This window comes from Momordica charantia (genome assembly GCF_013281855.1).
Source record: "Momordica charantia cultivar OHB3-1 chromosome 6 unlocalized genomic scaffold, Mcharantia_2.0 BLBB01000006.1, whole genome shotgun sequence".
NCBI classification, from domain to species: domain Eukaryota; kingdom Viridiplantae; phylum Streptophyta; class Magnoliopsida; order Cucurbitales; family Cucurbitaceae; genus Momordica; species Momordica charantia.
The window spans coordinates 32,476,857-32,501,612 of record NW_028275164.1 but is presented as its reverse complement, the minus strand read 5'-3'; the positions used below and the strand labels follow the sequence as shown (position 1 = coordinate 32,501,612).

Here is a 24,756-nt window from a genome sequence, read left to right as displayed (position 1 = left end):
TTTGAATGCTTTTCTAAGAGTTAAAAGTTTATTATGCATTTGAAGCTATTATTCACAAATTTGTGATTTAGTTATTGTTATGGTGTAAAATCTGATGCAACACATGGCACTCCCCTGCTTGGATACGTGTAACTGGACCTTAACGAACTCGAAAGATGAGGAGGAAGGGCCTCTGACAAGGTGAGCAGAGCTAACTTCGGCTTTGACTTGGAGAAAATTTTGACCAATAGGAAATCCGCTGACATTCGATGGAGGATGATTCTGCTGCCAAAAGCTCTTTCAATAGCTAGCAGAAAAGCCGTTAAAAGATAGGTACGACAGCCAGCAATGACAAAACCTCGATTCCCAAGACTCCCCTCCTATAAAAGGTGAGTCCAACCTTCAAAAGGTATGCAATCTTTTGCATTTCACTTGAGCTATCTCGACACTGACTCCTACTTAGTTCTAACTTAAATATTAGAGTGTACGTGTTCGAGCACCAAATCTCTGCAAGTTTCTGTTTGTTGGTACCAAAGAACAGATCGGAGCCACATAAGATTGCTGTCTACGTGCCACTTCGGCCAGAAACACGCATCAACAGTTTTTGTAACATGTTTTGATTCTGGAAATTGGAATCAGAATGTGGGCGTATGGCTTTTATGCAGGAAAGCCCCATGAAAAATATAAAACAGGTGATTGACTGTATGGGCTCTCTCTCTCTCTCTGTGAGAGAGAAATGCATATTTGCTTTCGGCTTTGTCTAGTCAGATGCTTTTGATCCATTGATACGAAGAAACCAATTCCACATGCACTGTCCCCATTCCCATTGTATATTCTATATCTTAATCTCACCATCACCAACAGCACCTCCATGCTTGTGGAAAGTAGCAACCTTTTTTTGAGCCACTTGGGAAAGCATTTGCAGCTTCAGAACCATTTCAAAGTCCGCATCATTTTTGTGTCACTTCCGTTGCCTTGCTTTGCTGCACTCTGCATAAACTCAGAAGTTCTGCCCATTATGTCTCATTTTTTTCCCCAATAATGGCTGTCAAATCTTGTACCTTAAGTAACCTCAAAAGGCTAAAAACTGCATCATTCATCCTAATCCCAATTCCCATGTAGATCTGATCCTCTCATTTCCTTCTTTGCCACCTCCAATAAACTATTTGCTTTCTGGGTTTTGCTGAGCTGAACACATTTGACTCCCAATTATATTATTATACACCTCCACTGCAACTGTCCAAACAACTTTAATCTTTAATGTTCTTTAGACTTTTGAGTGATATTTTGAGGAATCATATCTTGTATTTGATGGAATGGTTGGTAGCCTATTGTTCAATCAATTCAACTGATGAAATTTAGTTGATTATCTCGTTTCAATTCTAAAAGAAATTAGGTTGGAGAGAAAAGAGAAAACAAAAAGGGTTGGGATTACTTGGAAAGGGAAGAGAATGGAATCACCTAGGCTTTGGTTACAGTCATGGGTGCATGTGTACAAATGCACATGCTGTGTTCTTCTCTTGTGGTTGTGCTGTGGTTGAATGTTACTTTATTATATCTTTGAGGTTATTTGTCTTTTGGGAAAAGATAGGAAGAAAAGCAAAAAAGCATGGATGGCTCATTCTCCTTTTTCTACTGTCATCAGAGGCAACATTTCCAATATCATCCTTGCTCATAAAGTAAGCATTTTTCCCCTTCATTTATTTATCTGTTCATTTTTTGATTTCGGTTGTAAGCGTTGCAACTTGGGTCATCTTTCTCTCTTTTTTTCACCTTTATCTTCTACTTTTTCCCCCCGTCTCTCTCTTTCACTTTGCATGTTTCACTCGTAAGTGCTTTTACACCAATTTTTCTTCCTGGTTTCGTTGTTTTTAAAAGCAATGCCTAAATTGAACCGATCCCATTAAGAATCCAGTTGGGTCTCTTCATTTGTCCCCAGAGCTACTAGAACTTCCCACCTCCCCCGTTAAAATGGCCCAAACAGCTTCCAAATGCATCTTCTTTTCCTTTCTGTCTCTCCTAGCCATCTGCTCTTCTGGTAAGCAGTTTCTCCTCGTCGAACCAGAACAGATCTAGCTCAGTTCCTCGTTTTCTGCTCTGATTTGGTCTTGGTTCCTGCAAGTTACAGCTTCTAAGTCGAAAGTTTTCATTTTTTTCCTTCGCGAATTGCGTTTTCTGTTTTAGCAGAAATTTTAAGGGGTTTTGTTGTTTAGCATTGGGTGAATCTGTTTTCTGCTTTATTTCCGTTCTGTTTCTGAATGCTTCATTTTTGCAGGTAGATTTGTTGGGTCGTATTTGGAAGTGGAAGAAAATGCTTCCATGGAGTTGAGATGGGAAGAAGGCCGGAACCGGAAACTCACTGAGCGTGATCGGAGAACAATGCACGACATGACCAACTCGCCGACGACAATTTTTCCGACAACCCCTGATACCTCCACACCGACAATCATCACCGTTCCGGCAACCAACCCTGTGACTGTCACTCCGTCGAGCCCGGCTGCGACGCCGGTGTCCGTTCCTCTAACGACGCCCATCTCAGTTCCGGCCAACTCTCCGTTACCGCTCACCAATCCGGTTGCGCCGCCAATTACAGTACCCGGAGCACAGCCCATAACGAACCCGGTGACCACTTATCCAGCTCCGTCAGGCGGCGTTCCGGTGGTAACACCCGTCACAAATCCAGTGCCGGTATCCCCTCCGGCAACGACGAACGCGCCGGCGATTCCAGGACAGAGCTGGTGCGTGGCCAGGTCCGGCGCATCGGAGACGGCTCTTCAGTCGGCGTTGGACTACGCCTGTGGCACTGGAGGAGCTGACTGTTCCCAAATCCAGCAAGGTGGAAGCTGTTACAACCCAAATACACTTCAAAACCACGCTTCTTTTGCGTTCAATAGCTATTTTCAGAAGAATCCTTCCCCTACAAGCTGCGATTTTGGAGGATCTGCCATGGTTACCAGCTCCAATCCAAGTAAGAGAGCATTCTCATTGTCTCTCAATTCCTGCCGATCCTCTATTTCTTCTCAAGTCAACCAGTTTTTGTGTCTTTAACAGGCAGTGGCTCCTGCGTTTATCCATTATCATCCTCTTCTTCGACACCGGCATCGTTGACACCATCGGTTCCAACGCCGACAACGACAGCTCCGATCAATGTCCCGCCAACTACAGTTACAAACCCAACAACGTCTTCACCTGCAGGGACCGGCATGCCAGAGTAAGGATATGCTCTGTTCTCTTCTCAGGTTTATAAAAATTGAATCTTTTTGATACTTTCTTAATAACTTGAGAAGCATAGAAATGGACATGAGACACACCAATACATAGTGACAAAGTTAATTTCGAAAAATCTAGGATATGGACATGACAAGAACGTGTTTATTATAATATATATTATTTTTATACATTTCAAAGATTCCCCTGTTAAAAATTTGTTCTAATTTAGAATGCTTGTGCATCAAAATCTTCGAGATGGATTGGAGAAAATTTAACAAGAAGAAAATTTAAAGTTGATAATGCTCATCCTTCCTATGTATTTCACCCACGATATGTTAACTGTGTTTAACAAGTGTAATGCTCGTATTCAGTTTATTCAACTAGTTTTTCACACAAGTCTATTGTGCTTAACAAATGTCCAACATATATATCCATCCATTGTTCAAGTTGAAGTGTTGGTGGTTCATATAATAACCATAATCTTGGTGCAGAAATGGAACTCCTCCGACAGTCTTTAACACAGGCAACCCAGCTTCGAGTATGGGCAGCACAACAGGCTTTGGAACGGAGATCCCACCAAGCTCAAGCACCTCGATATCCATGGCGGCTGGATTGAGAGTGAGACCCTTTACTTGCTGCATCACTCTGACCATGTCCTTGATCACACGAAGAATAATTCTGGACTGGTAAAATCACAGATTTCTTCTCCCTGTACTGTACATGAAAGGCCCACGTAACTCATAGCACCCAGTTCCGCCGTGAGTGCAATTTTTGGAGGAGAAAAGGAACCAGAGGTGAGTTTGAGGGATAAACAAGAAGGTTAAAGAAAGCACTGCCACTGCCCGCATGAGCTTTTGTTTGATGTAAAGATTAAAAGATATGTTAGCGATAGATGGGGGTGTACTTACTTTCTACTTGGAACTCTGTGACAGTGTAAAATATATATATTTTTATTAGATGTTGGGATTTGTATTGATGTTTATTTGCTTAATGGACGGTCATAGTGCATTAGAATTAGAATTTTGGTAAGAAGAAACAGAGAGACATGGCTGGACTGGAAATATTTGTTCAAGTCTCGAGTGTTTTGTAGTACTTAATGATTGATTTATTGTTTGTTTACTTATGAGTTCGAGGATTGTATGGTGCCTGCACGATATAATATTATGAGATAAAAGAAGGGAAGGAGTTTAACTTTAGTTTGAGCTGACTAAACATTGAAGGGAAGGAATTCACCTGCCTATTCCAGCTAGGGAGAACAAGGCATTCAATAGGGAGATTTTATTTGGTTCATCGAGTTGCTGATTTTGTAAACAAGTTACAGCATTTTGGTACTTATATTGAATCACAAAATTCGATTGGGATCACAAAGTCGAATAAGAAAAATTATAAGAAAAATACTTGTGAGTGCCTAAATTGAATCAGATTAAAATTGAGTATACTCTGTTAACTTTGATATTATTGGATAGAAGAGTAACACTTATCACTTGGGATAGGCTACTCGTCTATATTTTTTACTCAAGTTTTTGTGGTCTGTTCTTGTACAAAGAGTGCATGAAATAAGAGGGTTAGTGATGTATCAATCTTAAAGTTTTGAATCACGTTGTCTAAGTTTGTAATCAAAATTTTAAGTTGAATGAAAAGCTAATTTTTATGAGGCATGCCAATTTGGTAAAGTTCATAAATAGCCATTCTCTTTGTCAACTTTTGGGCAAAAATCTTTGTTGAATTACTTTGCTTAGATCTTTGGGGACCAAAAACTGAATCAACTTGAAGTCAAGGATGTCACTATTACATGAGTTTTTTGGATGACTGCAGTGGGGAGATGGATATTTTCTTTGGTGTCATCAATGTTCAACTTACTTGTTTGTACCCATCAACATAAATTGGAAAACTTCAGAAATCATATGCCCTGCCATTTTGGCCCAAGCATGTATCACTTTGTTTTTGGTTACGTTCAAAAGTTCATACAAGAAGAAGTTTCCCTGTTACCCTTCGTTTATATATCGTGGATGATCTCATTTTCTCACCCATGTCAAAAATTGTTTCCAATTTCAATAAGACTTTCATTAAACTTAAAACTTTGATATTCAAGAGTCCTATAGTCAATTTATTACAAAATTAATGAGACGCCCCAGAGGACCCATCTTGGACCTTCTATGTGGATGGATCCTCCAATGAGGGAGGATGCGGAGTCGATCTTATACTGATATCCCCATAAAGAAGTTTCTCTGAGTACACAATGCGCTTTATTTTCAAGGCCTCCAATCATGAGACAGAATTGGTGTCTCTACATTCTTTTTTAAGTACAACAATATGTAGGAGTAAGAATTCGAACTCACAACTTTTTGGTCGGAAATATATGCCTTCTATGCTTCGGTTTGCATACGATGCTAGTTGCAAAGTTAAGAATGGCGAGAAAGGTGTAAGGAGCAATGGTTCTTTGTTGTAGGTGAATGATTCTCTCTAATTAACGATGCAGGGGCCTATCACCAAGGTCCTGGTCGAGTTTAGGAGTTGAGGTTAGTTTTTTTCTCCTTTACTCGGCCGAGGTCTTTTTATAAGCAATTGACTTGTTTTCCTTATTTTCTATAGTCCTTCCAAAAATGTTGATACACGTTTCTAGCATAACTGAAATCTGCTGACGTGGAGTCAAAGGTGTCTCATGTTGTTTTTGGGTGATGACTTGTACTCACGTACCAGTTCCCAAGAAGGATTCCACTATTTATAAAGAATATGAAGATGTGACCCGTGAGTTTTAGGAATCTCTACCGAGCCCCAAGATGAGGTGGGACATGAATCATCCCACTATGTCGAGCAGAAGTGTTTCACTCGTGACCCCTCAATCTCGAACTACGTTGTCTTCCACGTGGCTTAGAGGCAAAGGGTCGTGTGGGCCCGACTCCTGCCACGTAGCGAGATGTTTTACTCACCCAAACACTCACTGAGTCACCAAGGTGAAACCTTGTTTGAATTTCTAATAACATTTTCTTCAAACTTTAAACATCGACGCTAAAGAGTACGATAGTCAAATCAGTCGTTCACCATATAATTTATACTAGAAATGGTCATCACAAGGTGTCTTTCTCACAAGAGTGTGTTAAAAGGAAGAGCATTGATAGCACATGTTCTAGGCTATTTTTATGCATTGTTATAGCTTAAATATTGTTAGTTTTTGAATTATCTGAAACATAATCATGCACAATATTGAATATCTTGTCAAAATAAAGCAATTGAGGGGAGATTTAAAGAACTCAAGAGATGTTTCGAGAAATTATGTTGCTTGGAACACTAAGTAGAAACTGAAACACTTCCAGAGGCACAATTCAAGCACATGTGAGAAGGCAGCATCTCAATGCTCATTAGGAGCGTTCCAAAAGGCACCAAAAGACCAAAATATGGAAGCATGGCTTCAAGACGCTATGTTAACTGCTCTCCTCTGCCTCCCTTGCCAACTGTTGTCAACTGCTGCATTCCATATTTGGAACAAGGTCACTCTTCCACCATCATCCTAATTCAGAACAAAGGACCTTCCCTTTGGAGAAAAGTAGCCACGAGCAGGAGGCTCGCCATAGAAGTGGGTGCAGAAACGAGCGAGAGAAGGGCAGCAACAAGTAGAAGAGGAGCAGTGGTCAGCATGGAGAGGACTGGGTTGCAACGATTTGTGTGACGAAAAGGGAGCTGATCAGTTTAGCAACAAGCAACGACGAGCACTCTTCGGAAGAGATGAATGAAAAAGGAAGAAAGAGGAGGAGAAAGGTTGGGTTGAAAGTGGGATAGAAATGCATGTAAGCTAAAAAGATTAGAAAAGATTGTCCAACTCATGTGATCCTTCTAGTCAACTAACGATCGAAGGATCATGAACAGTTTTCCAAAACTCAAAGACTGACTAAATAAACACTGTACTCAAAACTTCGAGACCAAAGGCATTTTATCCATGATTTTATCATAATAATGTTTGGCAATTATTCTACCGCAATTGAATCCATAATTGATATGCTCTTCAACCAAAAAAATGTGGCGATAACATTGAAGCAAAGACAAAATTGATGATTTAGAAGGGTGAGAAATTGGAAGCCATGCAGCATGTGAGGAAAATGATTGGAAAGTGACATTTGGAGTATTAATATAGAGAACAATATTATCCCAAATTCCACTGATAGCGGCAAGCAAGCAAAGCAAAGCAATTGATGTTTCAGAGAAATCAACACTCAAATCCAACGAATGGATTATAGCCGTTGCCACCAACTTCAAGAGCTCGACAGAATTTGGATTCCAACTCATTTGATTACCCATTTCACCAAACTTTTTCATCACTCCAATCCAATAATGAACCAGACACAACCTCAACATTTCCCCAACTGTTCAATGACCCTTTTTGAGTTTTGACAATATCTGCACAAACTCTGCCATTTGTTTAGTAGCTTGTGGCCTAGCCAACATATAGGACAAGTGTAATTGCAGAAGAAGACAACAGTAACATTCTACAATTTGAATCTGGAACAAGCTTTTTCTTCACATGTAAATAAGATCTTTCAGAAGTTCTTGAGAGTAAAACACTGTTCATACAAATCTTCACCATATGTTAATGCTTGCTTCGTCTCATCAACATGTTTCTGTGTGGTGCATTCCTTGTACTTCCATTCTCCATATCAAAACAACTCTTTTAAAACTTTTTTGAATTTTTTAGTCAGAACTTTTCCATATATAGCCCAATAAAAGAAATTTTATTTGATAAATTTTACAATTAGACAAAGGTACATACAGCATAATGCAAAAGAAAAATTATCCCAAAGAAACTATAAATGTATGAGGGAGCATTATAACATGCTAGGTACTTATGGGAAGGGAACGAAAAGAAGGGCACTCTGGATTGTGTATTCAAACTCAAAGGGATCATTCAACGATTTTATTACAGCCAAAATATTAGAACCCCAAAATAAATGTCGCAAAGAAAACCACATACAGTTCATTCCATGAAGTATAAAACCAAAAGCTTCTACCATTTAAGCCTATTCTTCAGTCTTTTTTTTTTCTTTTCTCAAGACAGTCACCAATCTTAAACAATACAGGCAAAAGGCAACAAGAAGATCACATCTCACAGATACAAGGTAAATAAGAGAGAGACAGAGAGAGTAGAACCATTTATTTCTAACAGTCCAGGAAACGAAAAATAAAAGAATGCAGTTATACTCCGTTCCTGCTAAATCAGTAATGTGCAAAGTAACAGTGTGACAGGCACACAGAATAATGTTAAACTTCAATTAATCTACATATTTTACACCTATGCAAGGAGGGGCCCTTAAAAGAGAATTCGGATCAACCCTAGAGGAGTCAAACAAGGAATATCTGGAAAAACTCACAGGCATTGTGCTATCCTCACTAAATGAATTCCTAAAGAGCCAGGTCGAACCCAATATGAAAACAACTGCATAAATTTTCATACTTTAGAACCATATCATTTCGCTAAATACTAGGAAATAATGATGCGATCAATTTTCCTACCATGGCTCTGCAACTGAATTACAACCAATTCACAACTTCAAAAAGCTACTTTGCGGTATTAACATTTCCTCCAATTTGATCATTATGGACACGCTTAACTTCGCCATTCTCATGCCCACTATCACCAAAATTTCCAGACTTCTCCTTCTCGTTTAAAGTGTTGTTATTACTACTCTGCAAACGGTCGGCCTCAACATTTTTCTGCCTTAGAGCTTCCTCTAAGGAAGCAGCCACATCGTTCTTCACCATTGACATCTGTCTCACAAACCCATTCAAGCTCTCTCTCCTGTGAGTTAAAGCACTACTAGTGTTCGAATTTGCCACAGCAGAGCCCTCACAAGAATTCTCCATTTTCACCATAGAACCCAAATTCCTATTCCTCTCCTTCTCCTTAATCCCAATACTCCCAGAACCCGAAACCTCCACGGACGCCTCCTCCTTACGCCTGGCTCTCTCTCTAGCCACCACAAATCCCACATGCTCTAGAGCCTCTCTTGCCCTCTTCCTGGCTATGGCCGCCTCCCTCACTTTCCTCTCTGCATCCGCCCGTGCCACAATCACGGCCTTGCCCATGGATGCAGAGGCAATCTTCGCGGCGCAGAGTAACACAACAGCCATCTTCCTGTCAATAGACTTATCGGAAATCCGAGGCTTGGAGTCCAAATCGAAGAAAGAGAAATTGGGTTTGGCACAGGGAGGGCAGAGATAAGAGGAGGAAGAGGAAGAGAGAGGGTGGGGGTCGGAGGAAGAAGGGCTGAGGACGCAGTGGGAATGGGAAATAGAAGAACATTTAACGCAGGTGAAGCGATTGGAGGGTTGAGGATGAGGAGAGGCAGAAGGGTCATAGAACTGAAAGCAAGAGGGGCAAAAGGAGGTGGGGTGGAGGCGGAGCACGCAGGAGGTGCAGAGACGACGGTTAACGCCTCGTAAGCGAACATGATGCAGCATCCACCGGCTCTGAGACCCGCAATTTCCACACTCCGACGGCATTTTCGTCGGAGGATTTGGATTTGGGTTGTTCACCATTGCGGGTACAACAGAAGGTGGGGGCGGTGGACGAGGGTGATTCATTGATACCAACAAAAACCCTAAATGGGATAACAATCGAACACGAAACGAATGAGAAATTCAATCCCAGAAGGCGACGAAACAAAGGGATTGAGACATTAGGGGAAAAGGTTTTTTAGGGTTTGTGTACAGTTTTGGTTCAAAAGTTCAATGGAGGGGGGAAAGGGAAACTTGTGAGAGTTGCAGACAATTAAATTAGGGTTCCAAAACCCAGGAGGAGAAAATCAAAGTCAGCCAGCGCCAAGAATAATTAAATATCGGTTTATTTTCTTTTTGAATGGAATTAATTAATATGGCCATGCTTTTTTCTTTTAAACCCTTTTCTTATTTTTTTGATTGAAGAGTTAAAAGGCAAAATAGGGAAATTAGTACTTTTTATGTATTTTGTTCATATTATCTTTTTCACACCTCACTTTTAAATATCTGTCTCTCATTCTTTGAAGTCAAACAAAAGAAAAAGTTGGCCAATGGAAAAAAGACATTTGTCGATCCTGAAACAAATAAAATTAAAATTTTAACAAGTTCAATCCAGTTATGTTGCATGCTACCCGTTGAAATGAAGTGTCAATTTGAAGTATAATTCAATCGATTTGACATAGTTCAAATCTTCATCCTCAATAGTGTTGAAAAAAAAAAATAAAAACAAAATAAAGAGTTTGATGATAATCTCAATAACTGGATGTATTAAATTCTAGATAAATAAAATTATTAGATGAAAATAATTTACACTTTTGAAGTTTGATAATTGTTTCTTAAAAAAAAAAGTAAACAGGTTTAAATTTATGATAACGACAGCAGTACCGATAGCACCAATAGCATCTTTTCTGGTTTCCTTTACTAGTAAGGGGAGCCATCCAGCGTCGATGATCCAACCCCATACCGAGATGCCCTGATGGGCGTGATCTGGCTAGAAGCAGCCTCCATTTTCCCTCGTGGCCCATGAACTTGGTCACTTTCTCCACTTTTAAACAATTCATGAATTCCTGTAAAAAGAATTTCAACATTTGCTTGGTGGGTTTTTATTCTTTTTTGGATTACATAACAAATAACTAAGAAATGGAATCGCCATCCTCTCTCACACACACTATACACTACTCTTCTGTGAGCGGAGGATTGAGGAAGAGAAGAGAGGAATATATAAAACTACTGGAAATCTGGAGATGAGAATAAACTAAACTGTAACATATTTGCTCCATGTCTATTACTATTTTTATTGCATTCCTAAAAATTATTGTTCACCGTTATACCAAAAGTAAGCAAAACCACGAGAGAGGGAGAGAGAGACTACCATCCAAAGTCAGTCATTCAAGGCAAATAAGTACAGCAATGTATATTGTTCAATTCAGCCAATGGAGCTCAATCATGCACGTTATGTATTGACCAGTTCCTTCACGTCTAAATCCAAATAAAATTATGAACATGCATAAAAGACCAAGACATTCAAAGTATATGCAAGAAAGTTATTCTTACAATATCAAACACTCTGCAGAAACTCTTTGCAATTTGATTTGTTTTGCCCGAGCCCCTTGCATCTGCTGCATTGAAGCTGACGTTTCATCACCTCTGGGGATCCATATCTCTTTGATGTAGGTCTACCAGGTGAACGACATGTAGGAGGAGGAGCTACAGTCACTGAGGCCTGTAGAGAACTTTCTGTATGGGCATGTCAACATGGGGAATGGGATGTACCGACTCTGAATACGTTAATCTGTAGCTTTCAGTTGTGAAATATCGGGAGCAAAATTCATAAAGGCTCGGCCAAGACAGCCAAGGACTGGAATTGCATGACTATATGGTAATCCAGTAAGCTGCTACCTTTTACAAGTACAATCCCAGTGATCAATGTCAACAACTTCAATAGAGTCGCCTCGAGCTTCAAAGTGCTACCCGCAGACAATGGCACTTGAAGACTATGAACCTTGTAGCCTTCCTTTTCCAACTTTTCCTCCATGGATGGTTGTCAACCATTGGTCAGATTCTGCTCGCTGTGCATAGATCAACTCTATTATATTAACCCTGACTGCATCAACCATTTGTGTGATGGGCAATTCATGCACATCTGAAACCCAACTGTAGAACAGCTCTCCAAAGTTCGATGTCATGTGGATACCTAGCACCCTCAAAGAATGCATTTGCCCAATTCTGGGGTTCACTTTGTAGGACCTAATTGTAAGCCTCTAATGAAATGCTTTTAATGCTTACAACGCACCTCTGAAAATTTTCTGGTCTAGGTGCATAAGCAGTAGTATAGAAGTCCTCAACTATGAGCCGCTTCACCTCAACTATATCAGAAAAGTTATAAAACAGAGATGAAAAGAGAAGAAGAACACACAGAAATTATAGTGGTTCAATCCAATAATGATCTGCATCCACTTAGGCATCCACTAGTTGAGACTATGAGCCGCTTCACCTCAACTATATCAGAAAAGTTATAAAACAGAGATGAAAAGAGAAGAACACACAGAAATCATAGTGGTTCAATCCAATAATGATCTGCATCCACTTAGGCATCCACTAGTTGATCAATGCACAGTAAATCAGCATTTGAGTATTTTAGCTTCCTCTCACCAATACCCAATACATTTAGTCAATCACAGACCTCAAAATACAAAATGGAGAAGAAAGAACCAGTGAGAAAATCATGAGTAGCCATCATATGAAGCAGGAACTTCAAGTTAGGGGCGAGAAGGCATTCCTTAAAGATACAACACCTCATAATGCTGATACAAGATGCAACCTGGGAAATGTTCTGCTTTTCATCATTGTTATCGTTCCCGAAAACTGAAGCCACAGTAGCTACTTTCGGTTTCTTTGTGGCTCCACCAAAAATGTTCTGCGATAACGATTCAGAATAAATAAGGGGTAAGTTTCAAAGCGTACTACTACCATACCATGAAGAAGACATATCCTGTTCTAAGCAGAAGAATGCTATCCTTGGATTCCTAGAAGGGATGAATTCATGAGCATTGCTAGAGGAGTTCCAAAAATCATTACACGTGAGCTGCAAATTAATGCTAAATGATACTTTAATCCTATGGGAATCAGACATTCTGCTACCCAGTTACCTATTGAGTCCTAAATACTCAAAAGACGAGAAACCTTTTCATTGAGAGATCAAGTCATAAACGAAGAATGCCTGTTCATGATTGTAACTCCATTTGGTTTTACCTTTGAGGTGCCACCTTTAGGAGACAATCCAAATTTTAATGTTTTCCGCTGATCCAGATCTGCAAGTGATGTAGCATTTCTAAGTTCAGTAGACACAGGAGCATTGGCTGATCTTTCTTGTTGATCCAGCATCTGCTGCTGCTTCTTACAGGCATCTGCACTATTTTAACATTATAGAATATAAAAACATCATCACACGAAATGAAAATATAGAGGGAAGCTAGAAATGAGAATCTCAAAAGAGTTTACTGAAAAAAGAAAGATACATTTGAGCAAAATTTTGCCATCTCTTTCTCTTCACGTTGCTGTTCCCGCTTGTTTCTGTCATCTTGGCTGCTTGTACCATGCATTTCTCTCATTTCTTTAAAACGCGGCAATATCATCCAACATTGCTTTATTAGATTTAATGGAACTTCATAGGACCATCCAAAGTAAGAAAGGGGAGCAGGGGATTCTGCAAGATAAGGACTATTTAAGAGGAAACTCCCCATTTCACACCTTTCGATGATTGTGCTCATATGAGCTGAGATGAGCTTCAAATTCCATTGCCAAATTGTACTGTTTGTTGCAAAGATCTCAGTGGAAAACTTTGCGTATTTCTTTGACCTCAGTTTTGAATTTTCTCCTCACGTTCTGCTAATATCTGGATTTTCATAATGTGCATGAAGCAGGCAGTAGAAGCCACCAGGTAATAAAAACTGCAGGAAAATCTGAAGACCTTCCAAAGTTGATGGTCCCCTATGATATACCATTCCCGCTAAAAGACATGCATATATGCTATATGCTGCCTTCTGCTATTTGATATGAGTTTCAGAATGAGGAAAGCATCAACCTCAAAGTCTCATCTAATAATAATTATTTTTCCCAATTAACTGTAAGATAAACAAATGACATACCTCCCATTTTTTGGCAATAATCTCGATAACTAATTGTATTAAAATTCTTGATAAATAGAACATATTAGATGAAAATAATTTACACTTTTGACAAGTGTTTCTTAACAAAAAGGTCAACAGGTTTAAATTTAATTGTGACCCATGAACTTGGTCACTTTCTCAACTTTTAAAAAATCCATGAATTCCTGTAAAAAAATTTCAACATTTGCTTGGTAGGTTTTTATTCTTTTTTGGACTACCTAACAAATAGCTAAGAAATGGAATCACCATCCTCTCTCTCACTATTCTTCTATGAGGGGAGGATTGAGGAAGAGAAGAGAGAGATATATAAAAATACTGGAAATTTGGAGATGAGAATAAATTAAACCGTAACATATTTGCTCCATGTCTGTAATTCAGTGAGGCCAGTCAAAAAACCTACACCTATTTTCATTGCTTTCCTAAAAATTATTGTTCTCTGTTATACCAAAAGTTAGCAAAACCAACTAAGAGAGAGAGAGAGAGAGAGAGAGAGAGAGAGAGAGAGAGAGAGACTACCATCTAAAGTCAGTCATTCGAAGCAAATAAGTACAGCTAGGTATAGTGTTAAGTTCAGCCCAGTCCTTTATACAATGGAGCTCTCGGATGACCCTTCCTCTTTCACAATCCTATTTAGGAAACAAAACACAAATTGCATTCAATTGCATTCTACCATGAAAAGAAAGCCATGGTTACATTGTATATCATTTATTTTACCATAAAAAATGTGATGGTTAGTATGTAGTAGAAATCATACACGTTATGTAATGACCAGTTCCTTCACGCCTAAATCCAATGAACATGCATAAAAGACCAAGACATTCAAAGTATATGCAAGAAAATTATTCTTACAATATCAAACACTCTGCAGAAACTCTTTGCAGGTTGATTTGTTGTGCCCGAGCCCCTTGCATCTGCTGCATTGAAGCTGACGTTTCATCACCTCTGGGGATCCATATCTCTTTGATGTAGGTCTACCAGGTGGACGACGCGTAGGAGGAGGAGTTACAGTCACCGAGGCCTGTAAAGAACCTTTTTGTATGGGTACGTCAACATGGGGAATGGGATGTACCGACTCTGAATACGTTAATCTGTAGCTTTCAGTTGTGAAATATCGGGAGCAAAATTCATAAGGGCTTCGGCCAAGACAGCCAAGGACTGCAATTGCATGACTACATGGTAATCCAGTAAGCTGCCACCCTTTACAAGTACAATCCCAGTGATCAACGTCAACAACTTCAATAGAGTCGCCTCGAACTTCAAATGTGCTACCCGCAGACAATAGCACTTGAAGACTATGAACCTTGTGGCCTTCCTTCTCCAACTTTTCCTCCATGGATGGGGTTAGCCTTGTCAACCATTGGTCAGATTCTGCTCGCCGTGCATAGATCAACTCCATTATCTTAACCCTGATCGCATCAACCATTTGTGTGATAGGCAATTCATGCGCATCTGAAACCCAACTGTAGAACAGCTCTCCAAAGTTCGATGTCATGTGGTTATACCTAGCACCCTCAAAGAATGCATTTGCCCAATTCTGGGGTTCACTTTGTAGGATCCAATTGTAAGCCTCTAATGAAATGCTTTTAATGCTTTCAACGCACCTCTGAAAATTTTCTGGTTTAGGTGCATAAGCAGCAGTATAGAAGTCCTCAACTATGAGTCGCTTCACCTCATGGGAAAATTGCCCTTTCAAGTCTCTAATAAGTTGTTCGGTTAAGTACCTTAGGCAGTAGCCATGAAACGAGCCCTTGAATATACCAGCAATTGAAACAGTTAAACCCTTCTGTCTATCTGCCACAAATGTTATAGGACAAGATGTTGACAACGCTGATTTTAATTGTAAAAGAAACCAGCTCCAGTTATCTTCACTTTCTGTATCAACGACAGAAAATGCAACAGGAAAAAAACCATCATCACCATCAGCAGCTGTAGCAGCCAATAATGTTCCCTGATATTTCGACTTCAAAGGAATGCTGTCAAGGAAAATAAGAGGACGACAACCCTGTTGGAAACCACCTAACGAGGCATGGAATGAGACAAAGAGACGGTGAAAACTCGAGTCTTCTTTAGTGTCGCAGGTGGCAAGACTGCCTGGATTAGTCTCCATTATTTTCTCACACAAAAGAGGTAACTGACTATATGCTTCTTTATATGAACCTTGAAGCTGTTCCTTTGCTATTTCTTTCCCACGCCAGGCCTGGAAGTAGTTTAATTGTATTCCATATTCCTGTTTGATGTCATTGACAATATCCTTTGGTTTGTAATTTGGAAAAACCTTTAGTTTCTCCTTAATAATACTGGCCACCCAACTCCTTGTAGCCTGGTGGCCTGTAGTTGTAACTGCCCCTTCACATGCATGTGTGGGATTCATCTTCTTAATACATATTAATTGAGTGGTTGACAACCTTGATGCATGAATCCTCCAAGGGCAACCTTCAGCCTTGCATTTAACAGTCACCCGATGACTATCATTTTTCTTGTACCTGAATGCAAATTGATGTGCAATGGCATATTTACGTAGTGATTCACGAAACTCGTGAACACTGCTGAATCTTTGACCCACGCCAGTAATGGTATTCTGCCACTGCTGTGCACCTTTGCCATGCTTCTCATCATTTGAACCAAGAAGAGGAAGAATTGGTGTAATATCACCTCCTATATCAATGTGATTAACTATAGGGTTTGTGTCATCCACAACATCAAGCACACCATCAAGTTGGATATCAGCGTGAGTATTATCGTCCCCAATACCATGAATAATAGTAAGAGGAGTACCATCAACAGGTACCACTGTTTCTGACAAAGTAGTTCTGCTTGACCTAGAAATACAAAATGGCAATCCTTTCATACTCGTGCACAAACTCTAGAAGTTGAAACAGTCTTCTCAGCTCTATGGTTATTTATTCAGGCAGGGAAAAAAAAAGGAAAAAAAAAAGCTTAGACTTCAAGTAATCTACCTGCTGGCAGGCAAATTTGAGACGGCAGTAGCAACAACTTCTTCCATGGTTATGTAAATATCAACACTTACAGAATCTCCATGAAACTTTATCATGCGTTTTAGATCCTTGTCATTGGAAACAGTAATGAGAGTCTTCCTGTTGCCAGGGAGGAAGTATTTGATCGACATAGTGTCCAAATTACAATTAAACATTTCTGCTACTTCCATCTTGAACTCATTAAACTTCATTTTATCATCCAAGTCAATGGCATGGGCATCTCCTCCATGGTATGAAAGCGTACCATCTCTACTAGTCTCAAATTCACCGCCTGATTGACAAATAGCTATAATTGTCTTCTCAGCCATGACCTACAATTACATAAACCTCAACTCAAAGATGGATCCTTTCAATAGTGACGTTAGGAAAAAAAATTAAAAAAAAAATTCATCATTTCAACAAACTATATTCTAAATAAAGGTAAACTCATTACTTGTCCTGCCTATTCAAGGTTAGTAATCAAAGCTGGAATTATCCAAAACAAAACAGTTCCTAAAATATCAGGTATACAGCCATTCGTGACCTTAAATGCTATAATCTGAGTTTTGGAGTAGTTAATTATTACAGATTGGAAAATATCTTTGAATTACTCTAGTACTTAACCACCTAAGTTATTGGTCTATGTGATTTGCATAGTATTAGTACAAATCAAGAAGGTAAACTAAATTACTACAGCATCATTTGCTCCCAGTTATTTCATATTCAGGGTCCACCTACTGAATAACATAAATTAAATTAATATACGAGTTTTGAGAATGCATTAACTAATTAAACCCTCCTAACATACAAAACTTAAACATTTGGCAAATTATGCATCTCCTAACCATTTTGAGTTGCCCCAATAGTCAAAGGAGTGACTCGTAAACCAAATGTACTGGAAGTCATAAGTTCATAACAATGGTCACCACCTATCTGTGATGTTAAATATCCCACAAGTTTCTTGATACCTACACTATTGTTAAATATCAAAAAGTCTCTGAACAAAGGGTTCGAACACTTTCTAAGGATCCCATATTACTAGGAATGGGTAACAAAAGGCGGAAATTTGAAGAATACCCTCAAGCCACCGCCCCCAACCAGAGACATAGGAGGATAGAATCAAGGGAAACAGTAGAACAAAGAGTTCGAAAACTCATTTTACCTTAAGATTTCTAGATTACCAAAGCAAGAGCACGACGATTTTCTTGCCAATGCAAAATTTCACAAACAAACAAAATGATCATCAGCCAAAACACCTACATGAAAACAACGAAGACAGTAAAAAGATATATTAGAATTTGAAAACAATCGATAAAAGTCAAGGAACTAGGAAAAGCCCGAATAAAATTACGCAACAACTTTTAGACAAAAGGCTGCAACAAACAAGAAGTTGAAGTAAAAAATGCAGAGCAAGTAATTGGGAGAAGAAAAGGGGATAAATGCCCAAAATTGGAATGCGAGGGAATGGTGGGAATTTGGAAATAGTTACCGCAATTGAGATCAGAGTCCGACGAGGAGACAGTGGTTGACCCAACCCTTCCTTAATTCTGGTCAGAGCAAAATTAGAGTGGAAAAGGTGGCGAGAGCGGCTGCGTTCCTCCTACTCCGGCCACCGCTGATGGAATGAAATACCAATACGATACGGTACGAGCAGTTGCCGTGCCACCGACCGCGCCGCCGCCGCCGACGCCTTGCCTCCGCCCTCGTACCGGCACGTGATCTCCTCTTCTTATTAGTACAATTATCGCTTCCAATGCAATTACGCACGGAATGCTCTAACCCCTAGATATCTCAAACAAATAAAACATATGGTATTCGAAAAGAAACACCTCTTTAAAAAAAATTAATTAAATAGAAAATGTATAATAAGCATTTCAATTTGTATGTAATATATCTCTACATCATATATAATTTTTTGTTTTATTAATTAAAAAAATACAATAAGTTTGAGATTTATTAAATATAAAATTAAAAATTAAGACACAAAGTTGAATTTATAAGCTTATTAGATAAATATAATTTTAATTTTAATTTTTTTTTAACTTTTAAGATTTTTTTTCTTTTGTTTCTTCATACACCCAACAATATAAAATTATTCACCACATCATTTTAGCCTCCTCCGATAATTTTTTTTTCGAGCTCTGAAACAAGCTGCATAGTTCATAGTTCAAAAGACGTTATCTAATTTTTAGCCATTTGAATAAATAGTAAAATTAATATTCTAAATTTTTGTTTCTGGACGGTTGATGACTAATATGAGTGTGATATTACCATTTTTATACATGTTTGTACTTCTAGTTGTGATGTGCGAACATGAGCATAACTTAGACACTTATCTCTAATCAAAATATTGTGAGTTCGAATCCTCGCTCCTACATATTGTAATAAAAAAAAAGTGTTGGGTTCGGACATGTTATTGGCAAGATTGTGGACTCTTTACGGAAGTTTTTTTGTCGTCCCTAAAAATAATCATATAGCTTTAACCGTGTAATGTTTGTTATTCTAACAATGTATTCAACAACTTACTAAAAAATAGTTAAAAAATTAATCTTTTAAATTATTGGTCTTCATAAATTATAATTATATTAGATTGAATTAGCAAAATTTATTCAACCCAGTCAATATAGTTTAAGGTAAGCTAGACATATGAAAAAAAATTATTCAATCCAATGATTTTAGTGAGGTGATGTACCTAACCCAACTAACCATAAATTTTATTTGAGTAAGTCATGAATTATTTGAGTTGTGTAAGTTCATGTTACTGTTAAAATATAATGAAAATGTTAGTCATTTGAGCATCCAAATACTGAATTTTTTCTTTTAGATAATAACATTACAATTGTCGATATAAAGACCCAAAAAGTTTACATTCAAGTTGACGTCAAATATTGACCTAGGATTAGTAACTTAGATATCAATTTTCATCCTATTAAAAATTATGCTCTAAAAACTTAAAATTGTTTTCTACAAGTTGGAAAACACAAAAGAAGGGAAAAAAGACTAGGATTAAATTATAAACGTGATCGGTATACATTGAGCAATGCCTATTTAACATACGTTTTAACATGTTTTAATTACGTCTCTAAATTCTGGAATGACATATCTATTAGATGTTTTGGTTTATCAACCAAAAAACATGTAAATATCAGAACTCTGAAACATGTATTGTAAACTTGCATTGCAACAACTAAGAAAACACAAAGGAAACGAATAAACGCGAGAAGAACGGTCAAGTAATTCTTTAGTCTAAATATACACACAGTTGTGTATCAAGTTGTGTGAAAAACAAAGTGAGTAACATTAATAAGCTGTCAATAAGATGAATGAAAAATAGCTATCAATTGACGCCAAGAGCTGAGAGATACGATAAACTTCTATCCAGTATTATCATTTGCAAGGAGTACTTATAGTAACTATAAGTTTCTCTAAGCATATAGTCTTTTCAAAAATTCGAGTATGATACTTCAAATCACTTGGCTCGAAGCAAGATTGACACCAAACTTGTAGCTGATATACATAAGTTAACAGTCCTAATAGCGAGTAACAAGTTTAAACAAGAACATCTACTGCCATAGGATTACATGAACTTCAAGTTAGGGGCGAGAAGGCATTCCTTAAAGATACAACACCTCATAATGCTAATACAAGATGCAACCTGGGAAATGTTTTGCTATTCATCATCGCTATCGTTCCCAAAAACTGAAGCCACAGTAGCTACTTTCGGTTTCTTTGTGGCTCCACCAAAAATGTTCTGCGATAACGAGTTAGAATAAATAAGGGATAAGTTTCAAAGCATACTACTACCATACCACATGAGGAAGATAAATTCCGTTCTAAGCAGAAATAAGTTATCCTTGGATTCCTAGAAGGGATTAATTAATGGCATTGCTAGATGATTTCCAAAAATCATACATATGAGCTGCAACATTAATGCTAAAATGATACTTTACTCCTATGGGAATCAGACATTCTGCAAGCAGGTTACCTATTGAGTCCTAAATACTAAAAAAAAACGAGACACCTTTAGATTGAGAGATCAAGCCGAAATTCTAAATGAGAGATTACGCCCTGGTTAATTTCATAATCAATTACAAAAGGATGTTATAAATGAAGAATGCCAGTTCATGATTGTAACTCCATTTGGCTTTACCTTTGAGGTGCCACCTTTAGAAGAGAATCCAAATTTTAATGTTTTCCGCTGATCCTGATCTGCAAGTGATGTAGCATTTCTAAGTTCAGTAGAAACAGGAGCATCGACTGATCTTTCTTGTTGATCCAGCATCTGTTGCTGCTTCTTACGGGCATCCGCACTATTTTAACATTCAGAATATAAAAACATCACGCAAAATGAAAATATAAAGGGAAACTAGAAGCGAGAATCTCAAAAGAGTTTACTGAAAATAGAAAGATACATTTGAGCAAATTTTGCCATCTCTTTCTCTTCACGTTGCTGTTCCCGCTTGTTTCTGTCATCTCGGCTGCTTGTACCATGCATTTCTCTCATTTCTTTAAAACGCTGCAATATCATCCAACATTGCTTTATTAGATTCAATGGAACTTCAAAGGACCATCCAAAGAAAGAAAGGGGAGCGGGGGTTTCTGCTAGATTAGGACTATAGACTATTTAAGAGGAAACTCATTTCATACCTTTCTATGATTGTGATCATATGAGCTGAGATGAGCTTCAAATTCCATTGCAAATTTGTACTGTTTGTTGCAAAGATCACAATAGAAAACCTTGCGTATTTCTTTGACTTCAGTTTGAATTTTCTCCTCACGTTCTGCTAAAACCTGGATTTTCATAATGTGCACGAAGCAGGCAGTAGAAGCCACCAGGTAATAAAAACTGCAGGAAAATCTGAAGACCTTCCAAAGTTGATGGTCCCCTATGATATACCATTCCCGCTAAAAGACATGCATATATGCTATATGCTGCCTTCTGCTATTTGATATGAGTTTCAGAAAGAGGAAAGCATCAACCTCAAAGTCTCATCTAATAATTATCATTTTTCCCAACTAACTGTAAGATAAACAAATGACATACCTCCCGTTTTTTGGCATGTTCCTCAGTCTCTTCCACCTCAACATCAAGTTTTTTTCGCTGGATGTTTTCCTCTGCAGTAAAAAAATCGTCCTCTTCTTGTTTTCCAATTCCAAGTTTGGGATCTCTAATTCCAGATTTTATTGGCTCAATAATTCCTGGACCAACACAACAAGTTCAGATTATTTAAAAAAATCTAGATCATCTAGTCTAGTCTACGAATTAATTTCAGGTGTATATTCTGGAAACTATATATTATAAAAAGAATATTCGAAATGATTTTTAGACCTATTAATGAAACTTTGTTTTTTGCATTGAATTCAAGTTTTATATATCTACTTCTGAAAAAATTCTAATCAAGTTAATATACACCTAAGAGACACTCTTCATTCTATTTCTTGTAAGAAAAACTGCTAAAATAATAGGAATCACCTGAAAGCAACAAAAATAGTAATTATGCTTCCACTTTTTTTGTTATCTGAAAATGGTGCCAAAGAAGAGGAAAAATAAATGAAGAAAGAAACTCTGCGAACCAGTTTTCTAGAAATTGTTTCTGCTTTTTAATTAGGAAAATGGTATTCATTGACAAACTGAGCAAGGGAAATAACTATACTCATACTTGACGTGATTGCATTAATTACAGAAAACAAGGAACTCAAGTTCCAACGCAGAAATAGAAGTTTTTATATGCTAATCGAAAAAAGTACTAGTACAGCAGCAGTTAAAAATTAGAAGGAAAAGAGAATAGAGAAAAGACATTAAAAATTGCAAAATTGAATTGAGCAAAAGTTGCTTGCAAACGTGAAACTGCAAGGGCGGGCTTTGAGAGGGTGCAATAGAGTGGACCACTAAATATTAAATACTTTGTAAATCTAAGATTCACGAAAGAAATAATAGAAAATAATCCAATAGGAGACAGATAGTACAATGAACAAGCAGCACGCTTTTACATCCACAAAAACACAATACCTTGCTCATCCTTTCCTAGTCCCTTCCCTTTCCAGCCCATCTTCTGTAGAAGCCTATATCCAACATTCGATGAAGTTAATTGTGTGTCCAATGATGCTTGTTCCACATTATCAAGATCAACATTTTCTGTTGGTTTATGGTTGATGGGCAAGCGAAAATCGTCAATGAAATCATCAGCAAGAGATTCCTGATATTCCCACCAAAGACAGAAATAATAGATATCACGAAAACCATAATTAATTAAAAATAAACAGGAGTCCAGTTAGTCAAGGGGGTTAGATGTATTCAGAGCATTTCAGAATGAATACAATAAAAGATAAAAGAAACATAATGAAATAAATTGTCCATAATATCCTTCCAGCAGGGCATAATAATTCATTCATACCTGCTCCTGAGCATAGCCTTTATTCAGGTTTTTTGTTTCCAGTCTACTGCTATAACCCCGAAAATCCATTTTGTCTTGCCTATATCATATGATAAGGTAAAGACCTTACAAATGGAAATTTGAAGTACAAGAATAATAATTTATAAAGTTAGAAAATAAGAACGGAAATGATTAAATGAGGAAACAAAACAAATCCAGGCTGCACGATGTTAAGAAATTTTTGTTAACCAAAAGCACCCTATTTCCTACACAGGACATCACAGTAAAATACTGATCAATTTTATCAATTGATTTTGGAATATTAACTATGATGAGTTGGACCAATGGCCAAATGAACAGCCCATGGTCATTTTACTGAAAAAAAAAAAAAAAAAAAACCAGAAACATTACAATTTCCAGTTCGGCACTGTGTAAAACAGATAAATGGAACAGAACCTCAAGCAAGCATAATGTTAAAGTTGGTCGAAATGAAAGATTCAGTTACCATCAAATGCAGGTTTGGTTTTTGTTATGCGGTTACTTTTAGTTAAAAGATTCAGTCTATTAGCTTTGTTAAATAGACTGCTACGAAGGGTTGTAGTATTGGGGGTCTTTAGGCAGAGAGTTTCTCTGGTCTTCCTCTTCCTTGTGAATCCCTAATTTTCATTTCACCTCGCGAAATCAAAACTTGATTAATATAGCATAAGCAGGTCTCCTCCCAGCAAGTGGACGTAAATTGTTGAAAGAACCAAACCAGTATAAATCTTGTGTTCCCCCTTTGCCTCTCTAACTTACTACTTGAAGAAAAAATGTGTTCCTCGTACAATTCTACAACAGTACATACTCTTCAAGACAAATCGACAACTAACGATATCTGTGAAGCGGTGAATGTGATCACAAACAACAGAAACGACACCCAGAAGTAAAATTGCAACTACCATGAAAGGAGAAACCAAAAGGTAATCATTTTTCCTGAAGAATGTAATGGAAACTCGGGGAAGTAACTAATTTTAATGGGAATTGGAAAAGCAATTAAATTCGGCAGCCCTAGACTTAAAGCAAGACAAAACAAAGAGCATCGGCGGATGTTAAAGAAATTTCTATGGCAGTACCGAAAGGAATTGCAACTGGAAAGTACCTCAATTATGGAGAAATAATCAGAATTTAGGTCAATAGGAAATTGTGGCCGGAAATTTGGTTTGTTTCAACGGGAACTGGAAGGAGCTTCCCTTGAGAAAGAAGCTGCGTTGCGGAGCCACAATGAGCCAGCTACCTAATTACTTTCGAAACTTTTAATTAAAAACAAAGGGAAAAAAAAAAGGTTTGCCGTTAGCCCAAGACCGATAGGCCCAAAATATAAGGGGTAAATCCTAGCATAATTTACCAAAACAAAAAAAAAAAAATTAGAAAAAGTAATTATGGTTAAGGAGTCAAATCAAGTGCAAACACGTGGTGGTCCCTATTGAGGGCTGTCTCGGCCTCGCTATCTAAGACGAGGAGGAAGGGTTGTCGTATCTATAAATAGTGCTTAGCTCGATTTCGATTTGTAGAAGGTCTGCTGAT

General features: G+C 38.0%; 4 protein-coding genes and 1 pseudogene across 8 annotated transcripts; 1 reads left to right on the top strand and 4 right to left on the bottom strand.

The window, feature by feature from the left end:
- The first annotated feature begins 1,523 nt into the window (after nt 1–1,523).
- Nucleotides 1,524–4,261, top strand: LOC111023511 (uncharacterized). 2 transcript variants are annotated; one of them, XM_088125646.1, is made up of 4 exons: nt 1,524–1,658; nt 2,255–2,947; nt 3,031–3,190; nt 3,681–4,261. In XM_088125646.1, exons 2-4 carry the CDS (start codon nt 2,299–2,301, stop codon nt 3,877–3,879), a joined length of 1,008 nt encoding a protein of 335 aa, XP_087981772.1. In that variant the 5' UTR covers nt 1,524–1,658; nt 2,255–2,298; the 3' UTR covers nt 3,880–4,261. The 2 variants fall into 2 exon arrangements, with proteins under 2 accessions (XP_087981772.1, XP_087981771.1); XM_088125645.1 differs by lacking the exon at nt 1,524–1,658 and adding an exon at nt 1,820–2,017.
- A 4,041-nt stretch (nt 4,262–8,302) lies between these two features.
- On the bottom strand, nt 8,303–10,027 carry LOC111022599 (uncharacterized). The gene has a single exon (XM_022299772.2). The coding sequence runs from the start codon at nt 9,760–9,762 to the stop codon at nt 8,737–8,739; it is 1,026 nt and encodes a 341-aa protein (XP_022155464.1). The 5' UTR covers nt 9,763–10,027; the 3' UTR covers nt 8,303–8,736.
- A 2,199-nt stretch (nt 10,028–12,226) lies between these two features.
- LOC148211093 (uncharacterized) lies at nt 12,227–14,470 on the bottom strand (annotated as a pseudogene). The gene is made up of 4 exons (XR_015791479.1): nt 14,361–14,470; nt 13,194–13,570; nt 12,928–13,087; nt 12,227–12,592 (listed from the first exon to the last, which is right to left on the bottom strand). The product of XR_015791479.1 is annotated as an uncharacterized LOC148211093 (transcript).
- On the bottom strand, nt 14,181–18,619 carry LOC111025961 (uncharacterized). Of its 2 annotated transcripts, XM_022303898.2 has the most exons (5): nt 18,309–18,618; nt 17,982–18,075; nt 16,802–17,151; nt 14,694–16,663; nt 14,181–14,470 (listed from the first exon to the last, which is right to left on the bottom strand). In XM_022303898.2, exons 3-4 carry the CDS (start codon nt 17,146–17,148, stop codon nt 14,698–14,700), a joined length of 2,313 nt encoding a protein of 770 aa, XP_022159590.1. In that variant the 5' UTR covers nt 17,149–17,151; nt 17,982–18,075; nt 18,309–18,618; the 3' UTR covers nt 14,181–14,470; nt 14,694–14,697. The 2 variants fall into 2 exon arrangements, with proteins under 2 accessions (XP_022159590.1, XP_087981214.1); XM_088125088.1 differs by lacking the exon at nt 17,982–18,075 and having other exon boundaries at nt 18,309–18,619.
- Nucleotides 18,620–20,181: 1,562 nt separating this feature from the next.
- Nucleotides 20,182–24,489, bottom strand: LOC111025960 (D111/G-patch domain-containing protein). 2 transcript variants are annotated; one of them, XM_022303897.2, is made up of 8 exons: nt 24,332–24,489; nt 23,215–23,293; nt 22,830–23,016; nt 21,864–22,018; nt 21,467–21,610; nt 21,232–21,335; nt 20,970–21,129; nt 20,182–20,570 (listed from the first exon to the last, which is right to left on the bottom strand). In XM_022303897.2, exons 2-8 carry the CDS (start codon nt 23,281–23,283, stop codon nt 20,490–20,492), a joined length of 900 nt encoding a protein of 299 aa, XP_022159589.1. In that variant the 5' UTR covers nt 23,284–23,293; nt 24,332–24,489; the 3' UTR covers nt 20,182–20,489. The 2 variants fall into 2 exon arrangements, with proteins under 2 accessions (XP_022159589.1, XP_087981213.1); XM_088125087.1 differs by lacking the exon at nt 24,332–24,489 and adding an exon at nt 23,699–24,284.
- Nucleotides 24,490–24,756: the final 267 nt, after the last annotated feature.

What these genes read in the sequence shown, in the direction of transcription:
- LOC111023511 (XM_088125645.1), top strand. Translation starts at nt 1,951, where the DNA reads ATGGCCCAAACAGCTTCCAAATGCATCTTCTTTTCCTTTCTGTCTCTC. An exon ending in CCTAGCCATCTGCTCTTCTG is followed by an intron (nt 2,018 to 2,254) that starts GTAAGCAGTTTC and finishes TCATTTTTGCAG; the next exon opens with GTAGATTTGTTGGGTCGTAT. An exon ending in GGTTACCAGCTCCAATCCAA is followed by an intron (nt 2,948 to 3,030) that starts GTAAGAGAGCAT and finishes TGTCTTTAACAG; the next exon opens with GCAGTGGCTCCTGCGTTTAT.
- LOC111022599 (XM_022299772.2), bottom strand. Translation starts at nt 9,762, where the DNA reads ATGAATCACCCTCGTCCACCGCCCCCACCTTCTGTTGTACCCGCAATG.
- LOC111025961 (XM_088125088.1), bottom strand. Translation starts at nt 17,148, where the DNA reads ATGGCTGAGAAGACAATTATAGCTATTTGTCAATCAGGCGGTGAATTT. An exon ending in TCAAATTTGCCTGCCAGCAG is followed by an intron (nt 16,664 to 16,801) that starts GTAGATTACTTG and finishes TTGTATTTCTAG; the next exon opens with GTCAAGCAGAACTACTTTGT.
- LOC111025960 (XM_022303897.2), bottom strand. Translation starts at nt 23,283, where the DNA reads ATGGATTTTCGGGGTTATAGCAGTAGACTGGAAACAAAAAACCTGAAT. An exon ending in ACTAGGAAAGGATGAGCAAG is followed by an intron (nt 22,019 to 22,829) that starts GTATTGTGTTTT and finishes GTGTTGGTCCAG; the next exon opens with GAATTATTGAGCCAATAAAA. An exon ending in ATGATCACAATCATAGAAAG is followed by an intron (nt 21,336 to 21,466) that starts GTATGAAATGAG and finishes ATGATATTGCAG; the next exon opens with CGTTTTAAAGAAATGAGAGA.